At 47.1% G+C, this 16,182-nt stretch overlaps 8 protein-coding genes and 1 non-coding gene across 13 annotated transcripts; 4 read left to right on the top strand and 5 right to left on the bottom strand.

Annotated features, from left to right (window-relative positions):
• Positions 1 to 529: 529 nt before the first annotated feature.
• FOIG_11720 (uncharacterized protein) lies at positions 530 to 3,119 on the top strand (the record flags this gene model as incomplete). Its single annotated transcript, XM_031212287.1, has 3 exons — positions 530 to 625; positions 673 to 796; positions 2,935 to 3,119. 3 exons carry the CDS (start codon positions 530 to 532, stop codon positions 3,117 to 3,119), a joined length of 405 nt encoding a protein of 134 aa, XP_031058264.1.
• Positions 3,120 to 3,693: 574 nt separating this feature from the next.
• On the top strand, positions 3,694 to 3,809 carry FOIG_11719. The gene has a single exon (XR_004093446.1). It is a non-coding gene; the product is annotated as a 5S ribosomal RNA (ribosomal RNA).
• Positions 3,796 to 5,971, bottom strand: FOIG_11718 (uncharacterized protein). Of its 2 annotated transcripts, XM_031212285.1 has the most exons (3): positions 5,711 to 5,971; positions 5,075 to 5,660; positions 3,796 to 5,027 (listed from the first exon to the last, which is right to left on the bottom strand). In XM_031212285.1, the coding sequence occupies exons 1-3, from the start codon at positions 5,892 to 5,894 to the stop codon at positions 3,905 to 3,907; spliced, it is 1,893 nt and encodes a 630-aa protein (XP_031058262.1). In that variant the 5' UTR covers positions 5,895 to 5,971; the 3' UTR covers positions 3,796 to 3,904. The 2 variants fall into 2 exon arrangements, with proteins under 2 accessions (XP_031058262.1, XP_031058263.1); XM_031212286.1 differs by having other exon boundaries at positions 5,075 to 5,971.
• A 137-nt stretch (positions 5,972 to 6,108) lies between these two features.
• Positions 6,109 to 6,924, bottom strand: FOIG_11717 (uncharacterized protein; the record flags this gene model as incomplete). The annotated part of the gene is made up of 2 exons (XM_031212284.1): positions 6,109 to 6,215; positions 6,264 to 6,924. 2 exons carry the CDS (start codon positions 6,922 to 6,924, stop codon positions 6,109 to 6,111), a joined length of 768 nt encoding a protein of 255 aa, XP_031058261.1.
• Positions 6,925 to 7,411: 487 nt separating this feature from the next.
• On the bottom strand, positions 7,412 to 8,373 carry FOIG_11716 (uncharacterized protein). Of its 4 annotated transcripts, XM_031212283.1 has the most exons (3): positions 8,158 to 8,373; positions 7,724 to 8,083; positions 7,412 to 7,680 (listed from the first exon to the last, which is right to left on the bottom strand). In XM_031212283.1, exons 1-3 carry the CDS (start codon positions 8,251 to 8,253, stop codon positions 7,510 to 7,512), a joined length of 627 nt encoding a protein of 208 aa, XP_031058260.1. In that variant the 5' UTR covers positions 8,254 to 8,373; the 3' UTR covers positions 7,412 to 7,509. The 4 variants fall into 4 exon arrangements, with proteins under 4 accessions (XP_031058260.1, XP_031058258.1, XP_031058259.1 ...); XM_031212281.1 differs by having other exon boundaries at positions 7,724 to 8,373; XM_031212282.1 differs by having other exon boundaries at positions 7,412 to 8,083.
• Positions 8,374 to 9,203: 830 nt separating this feature from the next.
• Positions 9,204 to 12,079, top strand: FOIG_11715 (uncharacterized protein). The gene is made up of 6 exons (XM_031212279.1): positions 9,204 to 9,365; positions 9,417 to 10,080; positions 10,129 to 10,180; positions 10,228 to 10,616; positions 10,664 to 10,753; positions 10,803 to 12,079. The coding sequence occupies exons 1-6, from the start codon at positions 9,253 to 9,255 to the stop codon at positions 10,983 to 10,985; spliced, it is 1,491 nt and encodes a 496-aa protein (XP_031058256.1). The 5' UTR covers positions 9,204 to 9,252; the 3' UTR covers positions 10,986 to 12,079.
• Positions 10,977 to 12,227, bottom strand: FOIG_11714 (uncharacterized protein). Its single transcript, XM_031212278.1, has one exon. It carries the CDS (start codon positions 12,056 to 12,058, stop codon positions 11,090 to 11,092), a length of 969 nt encoding a protein of 322 aa, XP_031058255.1. The 5' UTR covers positions 12,059 to 12,227; the 3' UTR covers positions 10,977 to 11,089.
• A 315-nt stretch (positions 12,228 to 12,542) lies between these two features.
• FOIG_11713 (uncharacterized protein) lies at positions 12,543 to 14,310 on the bottom strand. Its single transcript, XM_031212277.1, has one exon. It carries the CDS (start codon positions 14,289 to 14,291, stop codon positions 12,561 to 12,563), a length of 1,731 nt encoding a protein of 576 aa, XP_031058254.1. The 5' UTR covers positions 14,292 to 14,310; the 3' UTR covers positions 12,543 to 12,560.
• A 781-nt stretch (positions 14,311 to 15,091) lies between these two features.
• FOIG_11712 (3-hydroxybutyryl-CoA dehydrogenase) lies at positions 15,092 to 16,066 on the top strand (the record flags this gene model as incomplete). Its single annotated transcript, XM_031212276.1, has 1 exon — positions 15,092 to 16,066. The coding sequence occupies one exon, from the start codon at positions 15,092 to 15,094 to the stop codon at positions 16,064 to 16,066; it is 975 nt and encodes a 324-aa protein (XP_031058253.1).
• Between the last annotated feature and the right edge of the window lie 116 nt (positions 16,067 to 16,182).

Here is a 16,182-nt window from a genome sequence, read left to right as displayed (position 1 = left end):
CTATCTCCATCCCACGCATGCCGAAGTCCCTCAAAATAAGTAAAGTATCACTTGATTCCAAACCAGTTCAGGCCATTATCTTATCTAATCACTTATATTCGGGTTCCACGTCATCCCCGGCATTTGAATCTCTTCCGTGCGCCCCGAAACGATGATGTCAGCAAGCCCCCACACGCACCCCTGCCCAAGGCTGAGAATTCGCATTCATCACAGGGATTATGCGGCGCATGGTGATTGTGATTGGTCAAGGTCCGAGTCTATTTTTGTGATCGACGGATTGAGGAGTTGGGATTCGTCAACGCCACGGAGCAAGCCTCGTTCTGACTACTCAGCGAGTGGCTCATGTTAAACAGCACTTACGAAGCCCGCCGGAGAAGTCAGCTTTGCTACGGAAGCCATGGGAAATCTGTATTTAAATATGCGCTGATGTTCGGATATCCGGTGGCAATTTATCGCAGCCGCATTCGGTCCTTTTTTGCTCCTCGTTTTTTGTATGTTTTAGTTCGTTTTGCAAGCGCTCTAGTTTTCAATGGATAGTTACGACGACTTTCAGAGCACGCCTACTGGTAAAGTCTCAAAGGCGAAAAAGGGAAAGCCTGTTCACGTTTGTTCCGAATGCCAAAAGGTACGCCGTTTTGTAAGAAGATGTAGATTACCTACTGACAAAATCAGGTATACACTCGTGCTGAGCACTTAAGGTACAACTTATCCACTTACATTTCAGACAAAGAAAGTATGCTCACTAGACAACAGGCGGCATCAGTCTTCGCACCAAGAGCCCCAGTTCGAATGCCCAGTATGTCAAAGACGCTTCCATCGCAAGGATCTGCTAGAAAGGCACTACAAACGGTGAGTTGATAAAGCTTTGCAAACACGAAACGCTCCTGACAAGAATCTACTTAAGACACGAAGAAGGAATTGATGAGCCTGTTGCTTCTGGATACATGGAGTAAACTTGCGGCAGTAAAGGCGTTTGGGGAGTCGGGCTGATTTCATTCAAGAATCGGGAGTTGTCAACAGAGCGCATGAATCAGGCGTTCAAGAATTGATTAGACGTAATTTGTATGAGGGACGACAGAGTGGGTTAATAGTTATGGATCGAATGTTGGCTTAGAGAATAGATACACTGTATATACAAGTCAGTCTCAACAACCTGGAATCTGATAGTGATATGTCACTTCACTTACGTCTGGAATGTCATACTATTTTCGAACGGAGTTATCTGATATAGTTACCCAAAACGCTTCATACCCCAACTGCCTGAGAGTAATAGCGAACTTGGTCTCGTGCTTGCTGCTACAAATTTTTAGCTCTTATCTCGAAGTCCAGAATTTACCTGAAATGAAGTCGTTTATTGTTGAAAGAATACAGCGACAACTTATAAGCTTCTAGAATTCAAGGAAGGCAAGAGTATCACCAGTACGTGCATCGAGCTCCCACCCAGACTTAAGCTGTTCTATCTTCAGGGTAGCACAGCCCCAGTCCTCTTCGCGTCGTATCATCTTATTGGCCACCTGCCATCGAGCAGCCCTTCCTGTTTTAGTGCGCGCCCCTGTTTTTGTATTGTAAAGTTCTTTGAACAATTGTCGCATTCGGCCGTCAGACTCTATGTCCCCGATACTCGTGAATAGGCCTCTTCCAGCAGAAGCGATAGCTTGTCGGGAGAGAAGAGAAGATTCTCCTTGTTAGTCTCTGAACACAGAATCCAATATAGAAACATTTTCTGGCATACCTTATCTTGGACTTCAACAATGAGGTACATCTGTCATACTGAAGGTATATCCTTTATAGAAAGCATTATTGACACTGATTCATAGCGCAACTACTATCCCAAACATGGTAGAGAAGCCAATACGCCCATACCAAGAGAAGGGGTCAGTCATTGAGGGTTTTTCTTAACTACATAAGCTTTAATGTACACCCAGATCACAGAGACTACAGCCTCGGGGAGTATAGGTTGGAGTCATACAACAAAACGAAAACGAATATTTTTACAAACCTTCTTACCAATCAATGCAGCGTGCCTTAAGTAGCTCAAGGAAGGCCCTTGAATCTGTATGTCTGCCACCAAACGATCAATGAAACGAAACTAATCTTGACAGACTTCGTGGAACTAGCACTAGCATCTCAGTTGGCTCGACTATCGAGGACAGGGCAGCCAATATGTGGTCACTTCCTATCGCATTGATCTCCCGCCATTCCCCGTACATGGAAGCAATGTCCCCGGGCTCTGGTATTTTTCCCTAAGCGCATATTAACCTACCGGATGATGATCCTGCAGTATTTGGCCTTTTTGTGGAATGGCTATATTATGGAACTTATAATGACTTCACGTCGCCGTCATCTTCGAACATTCATGCAAGATGTTGGGGTCTTGGCCATAAGCTTCTCTGCAACGAGTTTAAAAACTACGCTATGGGCCGTCTGTATAAACAACACATGGAGTTTTCGATGGCCTGCGAGGATGTCGAGTATGCTTATGCGAATACGTCCCTTACTTCAAAATTGAGACAATTCTATATGATTTTGTCAAACAAACCTTCTCAGACCCAAAGAAACTGCGTGGACCTGTTGGAAATTGTGATGTAATTTGCAGAAGAATCCAGACCTTCGCATCTCATTACTCTTGAGCATCCGACAAAATTCATTCTTCAGGTGTCACCTCAAATACCTGAAAGAATATATGGATTTCGACGAAGCCAACTTCATAGCGATTACACCATCAGCTACAGAATCTATGAGATTGTCAGTCAGACAGAGGAGGAGGAACAAGAAAAAGACGTCAATGGCCAGCATAAAGAGTGAGGAAAATGCAAATGAGGACAAATGTGAGGCGTTAGGTTAAAACTGGATCTATCTATGTGATGGGAGGAAGTGGAGGATCCTTATGACTACAAGATGTAGAAGGACAGAACCTTGGCTAATAAATCTTAGAGGCCGAGTCTCGTGATTCCAGTGTTGGAGCTCTAAGTCTCAAACAGGAATCTCCTGGAGGCAATGAATACGAGCCAGTACAAGCTTCAGTCAGCGGTGATGATAACAAGCCGGTATGTCTGAGCCTGGAAAAGGCTACGACCTCGCTCCAGACGGCAGAGAGCAAGGAATATACCGAGGGTTAAGTGTCAAGACAGAACGACTCATGCTATGAGAGAAGAGGCCTTGAGGACTTCTTTAAGAGAGAATGGACGAGGAACTGCTATATGGCATAATTTGCTGGTTCCTGTGAAAAGTGTTAGGTAAATATGTTATCAAGCCGAGCTCAAATCCGCAGTATCGAATTATTGCAGACTTCTATTTGTTAAAACCTTTAAGTATATGCATACTCTCTAGCAGTATCCCGAGATCTCTATTTTATATCCGAGAATCAGTCCTACTGCCTTACCTCTCTGGATGAATCAGGAGGGGCACCGCAGCAATTCGGCGCCATCGTCATTATTGGAAACAAATATCTGGTAAGTCGAGATTTATGCAAATGGTGAAAATACATCGACGTTGTTGGGTATGCATATCTCACTTTGGTTGCCCATTGTTCGCCTTGCGGGTATTGCTAGCATGCGCTGGGGAGTTGAGCCTGTCAGGCCAAGGACCTCAACAAAGCCGTTGGAAATCAATGGCCCCCATTGGTTCGCAACACTGCGAGGATGTAGCTACAGCTAATCGATATAGTCTGCGACTCATCATTATCAGGTACATACGACCAAAGCTCGTAGAAAATACGGGATCCCGTCCGCTCTCCCATAGTCAAGCTGCGAAGCGCTGGATTAGTAGTTGGGTCGGTGACGACCAGCGAATCCCCGGTGTTGTATGTTTTTTGCCATAGAGCCATTCTCAACCATGAGACAAAACATTCGGAATGAATTCCTTTTTATCACTGTGTAGTTTACAATTGCTGGTACTTTCTTCTTTATTCTTCTTGCTCTGACTCTTCTACTGGCATCTCAACCCCAAGCCCTACTAAAAACTCCGCCACATCGGGTTTCTCGTGAGAGCATTCTAATAAATCCTCCTCATCTAGCGCTTTAATATCCGCACCGTGACTGATGAGCAGCCTCACTGATTCCAAGCATCCATATACTATCGCATGAGCCAAAGGTGTAAGTCCATCTTCATCAACTGCAGCGACATTGCCCCCGCATTCCAATAGCCGCTTGACGGTGTGTGACGAATCTCCAATTTCAGCTGCGATGTGCAACGCTGTTTGTCCATTTGCCGCTTGAGCCTCAATGTTGTCACCTCGATCAACAAGCGACTGGATCAATGCTTCTCTGGCTCCAAAATGAGCAGCGAGGTGAAGGGGAGTATACGCTTTCGTATAACAACGCCATCTCTCCTCTTCAGCCTCAAACTCATCATAGCTCTCTTCATCGATATACGGCCATGCCTCAGCAGCTTGAAGATAAGAGTCTACCGATCTATGTGAAGCTGTCATTTTTAGAAAATCTCTGTCGTAGGGCAATGCCGGAAAGGCTGCGAGGCTTGGTGAAAGGGTTCTAGCGGCATAGCAAAGAAACGGATGAGCTCTAAGTCTCTCTTTTAGCTCGCCAGACGACTTGCATGCGCCTTCGTAGTCGCCTCTTGTCAAATACCGAAACGTTGCCCTGATGTGTCGGGCGTGGTACTTATCGCCAAACACCTCAGTTCGCAAATAATCCATTAGTAATGGAGATCGCAACTTCATGATCTTCGTTTCAGTGTCGATGAAAGCAAAGTCAGCACAGGCGTTGGATATTTGTGTCAGAGTAAACACTGTGTTGTCTTCGTCTCTGATACCCCAGGCGATGAGAGCCTCCCATAGCATTGATGGAGTAAAGGTGTATCCGTTTTCTTCGCCGTAGACTAGGTAGTAAAGCGAGCAGAGGGTCATGTCTGAATGTTTTGAGGTTTGGATCTCATTGGCTAGAGCTTCGCAAAAGGCCCGTGGGACATCCATGCTAGAGTTTGGTGACCAGGACTCCACCAGGCTGAGAAGAACCGTGTTCGGTTGCGATGCGATGTTAGTGAACCAACTTCGTATGATAGGAAGAAACCTAAGAGACCTTAGCGGATGTTGTCTCAGAAACGCAACGAGACCTACCGGCCATCAGCCATATCCATAAGTTTCTGGTATGGAAACAGCCTGGCATGAGAATCATCCAGGACCTCCGTACTGACAGGTGCCTCGTCAATAGCTTTCGCGTGGTATAGACTCAAATCCTGGTCTGTTGCGCGAGCTCTGATCGTGCTCATACCAAAGGTGTCAATGAATGTACCGGACGGTGGACTATGACTGGTCATCATTATTCGCAATCGAGTCTTTTTCCTCAGCAGAATTTCCATCAGTTCACGTAAACCAGCCTCATTCGAGGAGTCGACCCCATCGAGGATGATGATAATCCTATCGAACTCAGATGCTAGCATCTGCAGTATAGCCACGGTAGTTTCGGCATCTCCAAAGCCATCATCAATAGTCTCCAGAATCCGGGCTGGCAGGGTAGATACCTCCGGAAGTTGTGATACCAACTGTCTAGTGATAGATCGCAGCGCAAGGTTGTAGTCAGCGAGGTTGTACTGCAGCTCATGCCGACCAAAATGATATACGGCGGCTCCGGTACTTGATAGGATCTGGTCATCTAAAATATGGCTCACAAGACTCGAGGTAATAAAAGTCTTGCCAGTTGCGCCTGAGTTTTGTCAGCCGGGCACGAAGAAGTATTGGAAGGAGGTGAGATACTTGGTCCATCGAGCCAAAGCACACGACCGTCACTCCCGCTCAGCCAATCCTGTGTCTTCTCATGGTCGAAAAACCACTGCGCGACCCCGGGAATACGCGCCTTGCTGAGAAGTCGCTGTTGAGTGGCTGATTGATCACCTGGATTTAACCTCCGAAGCAGGGTTTTCCTGTCACCCAGTTGCATTATGAGATATCTCAAGCAAGTATAAAAAAGCGGTTAAGTATTTAATAACTCAAGGTTAACTATTTATCTGATGCTACCTTTGTCGAATGTCCGTGGCTGAGCGGAGAAATTCACAGCCGCTACTCAAGGATTGGCTACGTCGTATAATAATGGCCCCCACTCGCTAGTTTTGAAACAAGGCTCGTATTACAAAAAAGGGAGCCTGTTCCAGGCATCAACTATTCCCAGTCGTAAGATGCTGGAAGATCAAATCAATTCTCTGTTTGCCCTTCGGGTCATATTTGTCAACGTATCTCTCCCCAAAAGGCTGCATCCAAGTGTCTGCAACATATCAGTAGAGGCCACGCAATAGGCAGCAGAATTACTCACCATATGTGGTCTGAGGCTTCGTATCACAAAGCCAGATGATAGTCTGGTTGACACTGTCTTTGAGATCACTTTTCGGAAAGGCTTTGGCAATTGCAGCATAGTCCTCTCTCGAAACACCATAAGCTGGTCCCGAAAAGTCCATTGCGATGCCCTTCGATACAACCTGCACATCAAGTTCCTTGAAATATGATATAAACCTTTCTGTATGAAGCGCGATCGCATCCCATACAAGCTGAACATTCCTCTCATGCCAAAACTTTACATCTTGGTGCTCTTGTATGAACTTACGCGCTGCGAAAGCCCCGTCTACTTCGAACCGACGGTCAGCGCTGATGATGGGTGACGCTTCTGTCGTGTCCCAGCCAAGGTCGTGCAAGAGGGTGGCGACAGCGTGGACTTCGAGGTCGATGCTGTCACTGAGGGTTTCGTTGGCATTGATCATGAGGACTCCGTAGAGCCAAGACCGCATGACGTGTTTGTAGATGGGGTAAGTACTATGCTCCAACGCGAATGCTTCAGCATCTTGAACTATTGGCGTGTTGATGACTGATATGCCGGCGACTTTTCGCGTAGGATATGACAATCCATTGGTGTTAGCTTTACAACTGCCATAGAAAAGGGTCGCAAGAAAGACAATAGCTCTGATCCGATGGATGAACATGATGATGTTATTTGCGCTGTACTTCTGAGTTCAGAGGGCTTCATTATATTTATTTAGCCTTTGAGCAATATATAATGCATACGATAAGATATCATAGTTGTAGAATTAATAATTCGCCTTCTTTGAGCAGGAATTGCTGACGTGAGACTCCACAATGCATGACCAAATGTCCTACGGACCGACGGTATAGAATCACGGAAGAGAGAATAAAGTTCTCGTGCAGGTTCTCGATATCCTCTAGTTCCATGGAAGTGACAAAATACTTAATGGGAAATGAAGACATACAGTCTTGTACTGGGGACAAGATTCACTCAACCTGTTGATACATGGAACAACGTTCTATCAATATTTTTTACGCATCTCACTTTGTTCTAATATTTGAGGTCATTACACTTAGTGTTACTGCTATTGACAAGAACTCAGGTGCCTTGTCCATGTCTAGTAATGTGTTGCCTTTACAGGTGCACTGATGTATTTCAAGGTCTAAGCCCAAACTTCAAAAGTGTATCATGATCTATAAACTTTTTTCCTAAGGCGCTAATCTCTATCTATTGCCATCCATGTCCATGGCTTTCATACTTATCGCTAGTCTGCACCCTGTAAGACCCGAGTAAAAAGTATTGCATCTTCACTCCTCGCTAAGCTCCTCGAGAGGCCAAACCATGCCGGGAATGCGATATCCCAGTCTATCCATGTAATACGAGACATCAAGTCCATGAACTCTCCAAGCAATGACTCTCTCACCAATCTCTTCCACTAAACCAAAGTTAGGTTTCATTAGCTCCAGATGAGGACGCACATGTCTCGAAGCATCGGGCGTCTCCCAGATTGTCATCATCAGCGTCTCATCCCCGTCTGCAAGACTCATCAGTTGTACGAATTTGTCATTTGAAACCGTTATGACTTCGATATCGCCAGGTTTTATCGGCTGAGAGCATTGAAGAGTGCCTGGTTGGACCTCCCTAGATTTGGATAGCGTGAAACTTGTCCATGATGTCCATTGACCCATGAACACGTTGAGGGGGAACGGCTGAGGGGTAGCGCTAGAAGGGATTGGATGACGCCTGAAGAGGTAAGAAGTTGCAGCTTTGTGGCTCAAGAGGAATGACACTAGATCGTGTGCAATCGACAGCTTAGGATGAGGGTTGACGGTGGCGATCTGGACATTCTCATCAGTAACCTCACTGAGAACAAAATCGATGGCTGAATCCATGAGCATTTTCTCCTGCTTACGGTATTCCTCATCCTCCATTTCATGACCAGTTTCATGCCTGTCAGAAGAAGACTCAATGAACGACAGAATATCGAAGTCCGCATCGGCCTCAACATCCGGTCGTCGAATTGCAACACCTCCCGACTCCTCCTCAACTGGTGTTTGGACGACAAGAGAGTTGTTACGATCCATGGTGCCAGATATTGCTGTAATTTCAGATGTGTCGTTGTTGTTTGGTACTGGTAACTCTGGTGTTAGTTAACAAGATAGGGAACAGACAGAATAATCGGAAGCCTAGGCTCTTAAATACTAAGAGATTAGACGCATTCGCGCAATACGGTGTTCTGTTTTCATGTTCAACATCATGTCTCAAAATTGTTAAAGGACTTTGTGCAGACAAAGGGCGATGCTTTGGAATACTGAAAAAGAGCAGTATGTCCTAGATATCAGCGAACAAAGAACATTTCATTGCTCAAATACCAGGAAAACAAGTGAGTGTAGTTCGACGAACATGATGCTATCTGAACAATCCACATACTATGTCAAAGCAAGAGACACCTCAATCGTCGCCCAAACCCGTCTAGCGTGTACTAGGAACTTTTGCATCTTAAGCTTATTCGTATGGTTCATGATCCCTGTCCCCAAGCTCTTCTTCCACCTTCCAAAACAGTGCAACCTCAAGAAAAAACTCTCCATTGCCCAATTAAAGCCTCTCGGCATTCTTGGTCTCGCGGGGTTATCGTTCTTTGCCAAAATGACCCTCATCTGGTGCAACGTCGATCGGGCTTGGTCACATTTTAGTGCAGTAAATGTTCGATTCTCGTTGGTGCAAGCAAAAGTGCCTGGGAGTCGTCACCGCTAGCGATAAGGCCTCCGCTAAATGAGTCTGCCGGCGATCATCATAGCAGCTTCTTGGCTAGATATGACCTTCCAGAAGCGAAACTGTTTCCGTGAACTTGTGTTCGTCATGATTCCCCGCCATGGATTGGCTTTCTTGGCATTGCGATTGCCTCTGGTAGCGTGACTTGTCTATCTGTATAAATAGAGACTCTCCGCCTTCGTGCGACTCCCCGCTTTCGTTGTTACGACCAGTTCAAGTATCGTACATCATCAACATGAAGTTCAGCACTGGTGTCGCCACATTACTGGCGCTGGCTCCCAGCCATGGCCTGGCCAAGACTCACAAGCTGGAGTCTAAGAAGATCCAAGCTGATATGAAGACCAAGAAGTAATCAACCCTCAATTCTCGTACCAGTGAAAAAGTGTTAACAATATGCAGCCTCATGTCGAACCTCGAGGCCTTCAACGATATTGCCTTTGCCAACGGTGGTAACAGAGCCTTCGGTCTTCCCGGATACGACGCTTCAGTAGACTACATCTTCAAGCGCATCTCGAAAGTCAAGAACGCGAAAGTTTGGAAACAAAACTTCCCTGCACTCTTCGCCTTTGTAGACTCGATTGAACTCAAGGTTGATGATACACCCGTCTATGTTTACGGCTTGACCTACTCACCCTCAACCTCCGAAGAAGGCATCACCGCCGAGATCGCGCTTGGTCCTGAAGGTGCAGCAGGTTGCGACGCCTCATCGTACGATGATCTCGACGTGAAGGGTAAAATCGTTCTCGTCCAGCGCTTCCGCTGTCCTACCGGCGGAACTCTTGCTGGAAGAGTGATCCCTGCTGCTGCGGCTGGTGCGTCCGCTGTCATCATCTACCATGATCTTACGACGAATGTGACTGCTGGTTCTCTTAGTCAGCCTGATCCTGAGAAGCATGTCCCAGCTGGTTTTATCAACCTTGTGGATGGCGAGAAGATCAAGGAGAGGATTGAGGCTGGCGAGACCGTCACAGCGCACTTTCAACAAACGCAGACTATTGAGGAGAGGATTACGCAGAACGTTATTGCTGAGACTAAGGGTGGTGATCCTCGTAATGTCATCATGGTTCGTCACTCACTCCAATAATCAATAGCCATACTAATGACCATCCAGCTCGGTGCCCATCTTGACAGTGTTCAAGCCGGTCCCGGTATCAACGACGATGGTATTTCCCCCTGCCGTATCTTATCATGATTTTACTAATTCAACTAGGCTCCGGCTCATCTCTCATCCTCGAACTATTCCTCGCCCTCTCAAAGTACAAGACCAAGAACAGAATCCGCTTCGCATGGTGGGGCGCCGAAGAAAACGGCCTCCTCGGCAGCAAGCACTACACCTCCACCCTTCCCGCCAAGGACGTCAACGATCTTCTCGTCTATCTCAACTTCGACATGGTCTCCAAGGGTTTCTTCGGTGTCGCTGACACTGATGGAAGCTCGCATGGATCAAAGGCTCCTAAGGGATCCGAAGTTACTGAGAAGATCTTTACGGAATATTTCGAGAGCAAGGGTATCGAGGTCACGCCCGCTGTTTTGACTAATGGCAGTGACTATGCGCCTTTCTGGCAGAATTTGAACAAGCCTTTTGGGTTCTTGCATACTGTAGGTGTACTCATTCGATTGTGCTTTTACAACTAACGAAAATTCAGGGTACGGCCGTTGCCCAGGATCCTTGCTACCACCAGGCTTGCGACACCATTGACAACCCCGATTCCAAGACTCTCACCATCAACGCCAAGGTAAGCCTTCTACTCAGGTCTTTACTACTTGCGACTCTAACATAAACAGGCTGCTGCACACATCCTGGCTGTCCTCGACGACAGAGGAACAAAGCTCATCCCCAAGACCAAGACTACTGCCGCTTCATTGCAAGGTCTCCAGGAGCGAAGTGTCGGACCTGATCTGGCCCAAATTGACGAGCTTGAGGCGATGGGTATTCGACACTTGGGATGCGGTATTCACGAGATCTAGAAATTTATCTCGCAAAGTTGAGTTGATTAGAAAATGACGTGATGAGTTATGAGGAGTAGTTTGTTGATAGATGAAAACAATCTAAGCGTATTCGACGCATGACCTCATTCACCCGTGAACGTGTCAACAGACTTCCACTTCCAATTCCTAAACCTCTCATAAGACATCGGATCAGTCCCCCAGTAGTTACATATGTCCTCCGCCGTCAACATCCTCCAATCCCTTTCAAACTCGGGCGGTCTCGGCGCCGAGGTATCAACCCCTTCATCCCACGCTATAACATCTTTCCTCTTTGCCCAATCTTCACCTGTGATCTTGCAGCCTTTACTGCGCTTACATCTCTGTCCGCAAGATTTGCATGCGTAGTTCTTCCAATCCTCTGCGTGATCAAATTTCCAGGCGTCGGATTTGCCGTGAGGATATGAACATGATCGCTGCGTATGGCCCATTTTGTTCTTGAGTCTGTTATCGTAGTATCTCTTTGCAAGTTCTTCGGTGTTGTAACGTTGGGGATGGCCGTGGCGAAGAGAGTCTCGGTAAAGTACGTCTGTTGTTATCCAACAGCTTGAACCTCTTTCGAGAGATGTCTCGAGAACGTAATCGCTTTTAGTGAGCATCACTCCATCACATACGTCTTTTGTCTCAAATTCGGTCGGGATGGATGAGTCGACTACGGTGATCTTCACCCGCTCTTGTTCAAGCTTTTGAAGAAGTTCTCGGTTTGTTGGGTCCTTCATCTGCGCCTCAGAAAGGTAAACTTCAAAGTCATCGCGAGTCATCCTCCAACTGTCAGGCCTGGAGTTCTCCAAAAGCCATTCAAGTATAAAATTGTCGAAAGGATTGGAATGGCCGATGATGTAGTGGTGTCGGATACCAGATGGAGGTGAGCTGCGAAGTCGTCGAGCACCAGTTCCAGCAGGATCATTATGAACTTTCTGACCGACCCATGACCATAGAAGCATTCTGAGATTGGCCCAACAGCTCTCGTAATATTCTCTTTCTTTGTCTTTGTCGATAATGGTTCGTATGTAAGCAGTTCTCGTTATTATCGGTAGAGCCGTCGTGTCTTCCATTAGTGCTACAATAAGTTGATTCGCGAATTCAGTAGGATTGAAGATCCAAGCGCAGGCAGTAGCACAGGCCGCAGAAGAACAAAATTCAGTATTGAGACCTTATTGCTTCAGTGTCGTTTAGAGATTTGGCGTGTTTTAATCGCTACCAGGCGTAACACCAAGGTGAAGTCGGCAAGTGACTCATCGCGAATCGAACCATCTCAAATACAAAACAGACCTGGCGTTGGTGTTTAGATCATCAATAAAGTAGCGCCAAGTAGCTGTTGGACTAAATGAAGTGAGAAGTGACCTCACTTGTACCCGCCTCAAACCCGACGCTAAAATAGTCGCTAGTCTTTGTCATGCCTCTGTCTGACTTCTTCCAATATCTCACGACAGCAATTCACTGCTAGATCCAGAGACTGAGTCAACGCTTGAATAAACTTCCTGTGAAAATAATTTATGTTCTATCTCTATGGGTATTTCTATACTTCATCTCTTCTATAATCTATGACCAGTCCTTTTACTGAAACTTGATGCCCTGAGCCTTCTCATAAGCATAAGGAACACTGGGTGTCTTCCATCGCGGCGTCACCTCCTCATCACTCAAACTCACAACAGGCTTAAGTATGCTCAACTTCTTCCCGTCAAAAGCGCTCGTCTCAAAGCTTTGGTACCATCCACCATCTTCTGACAACTCCTTACCAAGGACTCTCTTCCAGCCATCCCAAACCGTCATCAAAAGATCAAGAACATGATGCGATCCTCTCATCTCAGCCCACTGGAATCGCCTAGCGCATTCAGCGACAGTTTCGGGTGAGTAGAGGCCGACGTCAGAGCGAAGAGCGAACGCGTTGACTGCGACGAGAGATGCGTGAACGGCGTAGCTTCCGCCGTTGATGGCGCGATCGCGAAGGGCTAGAAGAGTACCTACTGCGCCAAGAGCACCAGTGGTCATGTCGCTAACAGGTAGCGAAGGCAGGACAGATTCATTGTTGGGCAAGTTAAGGGAACGGCCAGTGACGTATGCTGATCCCGCAGCTGCATCAGCAATCTGTTGCCAACCGGGTCGCTCAGCATAATAGCCATCAGGGCCATAACAGTTCTCCGAAACATGAACGATACCGCGGCCTCGCTTGCCAGCCATCTTGAGGATGTCGTTCAATCCAAGGCCAAACTTAGGCATCTTGTTCATGCGGAAGCCTTGGATGAACACATCTGCCTCGGCGATAAGAGACTTGATGATAGCTGCATCGTCGGGCTTTCGCAGGTCAATAGCGATGGTGCGCTTTCCAGCGTTAAGAGTGAGCTGCATGATGTTGATATCAGGCAAGTGAGGGGGATTAACGCGAATAACATCAGCGCCGAAGCTAGAAAGGATCGTGCCGATTTGAGGACCGGCGATAACACGGGTCATCTCAACGATTTTGATACCAGCCAGCGGGCGCTTATCAGCTGGATCGAGAGGAGGGAAAGCAACGGGCGGTGTAGGAATAGCGTGAGGTTGAGCCTTGACATTGATGAGGGGATGAGCAGCGAGGGACTTGCCCATCTCGCTTTCGTTCCACTGCTTAGGTGTGAAGCAGATACTGCCGCAGTTGCCGTTGACAAGGTTTGTGAACTCAAGCTTCTCAGGTGAGAGTTTGCTTGTGAACTTTGCTATGTGAGCGGCTGCATCTTCGTTGGAGGTGATGGCCTCAGATGGGTCCACGCCGATAGACTTGAGGACTGGCTCTGCGTTCATGGAACCGTGGAGAGAGTACCAAATGTCAGGATCAGAGGTAGGATAAAGCCCTGTGGTGCGATATTTGAGAGGTGTATCAACCCATCCTCGTTCCCAATCTGGCAACAGCTTCTTCAACTCTCCGGACTTGGTCAACGCAAAGACGTCCTTGCCATCAACATATGCAGTAGCGATGTTGCCAAACCAAAGTCCAGCATGTGTAGTGTTGACAGTGACTTTTCGGTCCTTATCCTCAACACCTCGAAGAGTGAGGATCTCATCGGCTACTACACCGGCCATGGCGTGAAGAGCAGCTGCTACGGAGACAGCTTTGATGGGGCCGGAGATGACTGGGAACTCATCGCCGGTGAATGTGACCTTTGAGAGGATGGATTCATCTTGGGTGAAGCCAGGTGTTTGAGAGGCGATGAGACGGAAGATGCGCTGTGTGTCTCGGGGGACGGGGACGAATGTGCGGTCGGTATGAGTACCGGGCCCGTAGACGTCTGGGACTCTGGGTTCTTGTGACATATTGATGGTTATGAGTTAGGATGTAGCCAAGACGAACATGAGATGATGTAAACTAGAGTGATAGATCAAGATAGAAATCGGGGAGATATCTTCGATGGTGATCAGGCCAACGTCTTTTATGGATTTGAAATGACGACAAAGTCGGTGTAACAGCAACTTATCGTGATCACAAATCTTCAAGCATCAAGGATCCCATTTTTCAACTCCACAAGAATCATGCATCGTCACCATCTCCATAATCGGCCCCCGATCCGCAAAACAACGCATCGGCAATCTCAAACGCGAGCGCGAGCGGAAATCGGACATACGAAAAATGGGTGGAATCCCATCTCCACGCGCTTGCAACATGAGGCTCAAAAAACCGCCACGAGATAAGACGTTTCCAGGGACGAGAAGCTGATTTGCTGTATTTTCTCCACGATGACGCAGGGACGGAACGGAAGAGTGGGGAAACGCGGACACTTCCGCACTAGAAAAGATCTAGAAAATTTCTAGAAGTTGAAAAAGAAGAAATTAATGAGATAACCACGTGGAGATTGGATTATCGGGGGTTGATCCGATGGAGATTTTGCCACTTGGATTGATTCAAATGCCGATGCATGACGTTGTTAAGATTAAATGCCGAAGCGCGATGGGAGATGCGGAATTAGGAGACTGGGAGCAAGGAGGGCGGAATTGACAGTCTTTTTAGATTGTGATGTTTGGTGTAAATAAATATCATGCTGCAGCTACTGCTCTATTGACATGTAGAAATTGTATCAGTCTAGAAAATAATTGCTTCTATTGCATATCTTCACATCATGTCATCAATCAAGTCCGTCGCAATCATCGGCTGCGGTGCAATCGGCGCCTCATGGGCTGCCCTCTTCATCGCCCAAGGTCTACAAGTCAAAGCCTTCGACATCAACCCAGCCGCGGAGACATATCTTCGCAACTTCGTCCGCAATGCTCTCCCCGTTCTATCATCAATCGGCCTTGTCAAGAACACAGAAGCCAAGCCTGAAGATGTTGTCTTCACCACCAGTCTTGAACAAGCTCTTCGAGATGTCGATTTCGTTCAGGAAAATGGTCCCGAGAGAATTGACTTTAAGAGAAGGCTATTTCAGCAGATGGGAGAGAAACTTGGGCCTGATGCGATTATCGCGACGAGCTCAAGTGGTCTTACCTGTTCTTCTATCCAAGAGGGTATGACTGCTGCAGCGCACCCTCAACGCTGTGTCGTCGGTCATCCTTTCAACCCGCCTCATCTTATTCCCCTCGTCGAAGTCGTCGGCGGTTCGCAAACATCACCAGCCACCATCGAAACGACAATGACATTCTATACTAGCCTTGGCAAAAAGCCCATCCACCTGCAAAAGGAAGTCCCCGGCCACGTCGCAAACAGAATCCAAGCAGCAGTTATGCGCGAAGTTTTCCACATCCTCCAACAAGACGTCTGCTCCGTTCAAGATGTTGACGATGCGGTATCTTATGGTCCTGGCTTAAGATGGGGAGTCATGGGACCGAATATGTTGTTTCATCTTGGTGGTGGGGAGGGAGGCATTGAGCATTTTGCAGATCATTTGTTGGGACCTCTTCAGGGTTGGTATGCGAAGGAAAACCCGGTTGTTGATGAGGATTTGAGAGAGAAGTGGATTGAGGGGACGAAAGGGGCTGTTGGGGAGAGGGGATATGGGGGGTTGGTGAAACAGAGGGATGAGGAGCTGGTTAGGTTGTTAAACGTTAGGAGGGATTGGGATGCTTTTGCAGAGGGAAAGGGCAAGCACGAATCATAGATACCATTTGACTTATTACCAATACACATTAGAGATGCATCATGTTCATATTCTGCCAATTGGTTTTGTCGCAGTGTATCCGTTGTTTTTAATTATTGTTGCGATGTTATATACAC

This window comes from Fusarium odoratissimum (assembly GCF_000260195.1).
Source record: "Fusarium odoratissimum NRRL 54006 unplaced genomic scaffold supercont1.22, whole genome shotgun sequence".
NCBI classification, from domain to species: domain Eukaryota; kingdom Fungi; phylum Ascomycota; class Sordariomycetes; order Hypocreales; family Nectriaceae; genus Fusarium; species Fusarium odoratissimum.
The sequence above is the reverse complement of the archived record's forward strand: the minus strand, read 5'-3'. Positions and strand labels throughout refer to the sequence as shown.

Bases quoted from the DNA above. Each gene is read 5' to 3' on its own strand.
- FOIG_11715 (XM_031212279.1), top strand. From the start codon at position 9,253: ATGAAGTTCAGCACTGGTGTCGCCACATTACTGGCGCTGGCTCCCAGC. The intron at 10,081-10,128 runs GTTCGTCACTCA...ATGACCATCCAG, and splicing joins ATCCTCGTAATGTCATCATG to CTCGGTGCCCATCTTGACAG. The intron at 10,617-10,663 runs GTAGGTGTACTC...ACGAAAATTCAG, and splicing joins CTTTTGGGTTCTTGCATACT to GGTACGGCCGTTGCCCAGGA.
- FOIG_11713 (XM_031212277.1), bottom strand. From the start codon at position 14,291: ATGTCACAAGAACCCAGAGTCCCAGACGTCTACGGGCCCGGTACTCAT.
- FOIG_11716 (XM_031212280.1), bottom strand. From the start codon at position 8,329: ATGGATCGTAACAACTCTCTTGTCGTCCAAACACCAGTTGAGGAGGAG.
- FOIG_11714 (XM_031212278.1), bottom strand. From the start codon at position 12,058: ATGGAAGACACGACGGCTCTACCGATAATAACGAGAACTGCTTACATA.
- FOIG_11718 (XM_031212285.1), bottom strand. From the start codon at position 5,894: ATGCAACTGGGTGACAGGAAAACCCTGCTTCGGAGGTTAAATCCAGGT. The intron at 5,661-5,710 runs GTATCTCACCTC...GACAAAACTCAG, and splicing joins GCTTTGGCTCGATGGACCAA to GCGCAACTGGCAAGACTTTT. The intron at 5,028-5,074 runs GTAGGTCTCGTT...AAGGTCTCTTAG, and splicing joins ATGGATATGGCTGATGGCCG to GTTTCTTCCTATCATACGAA.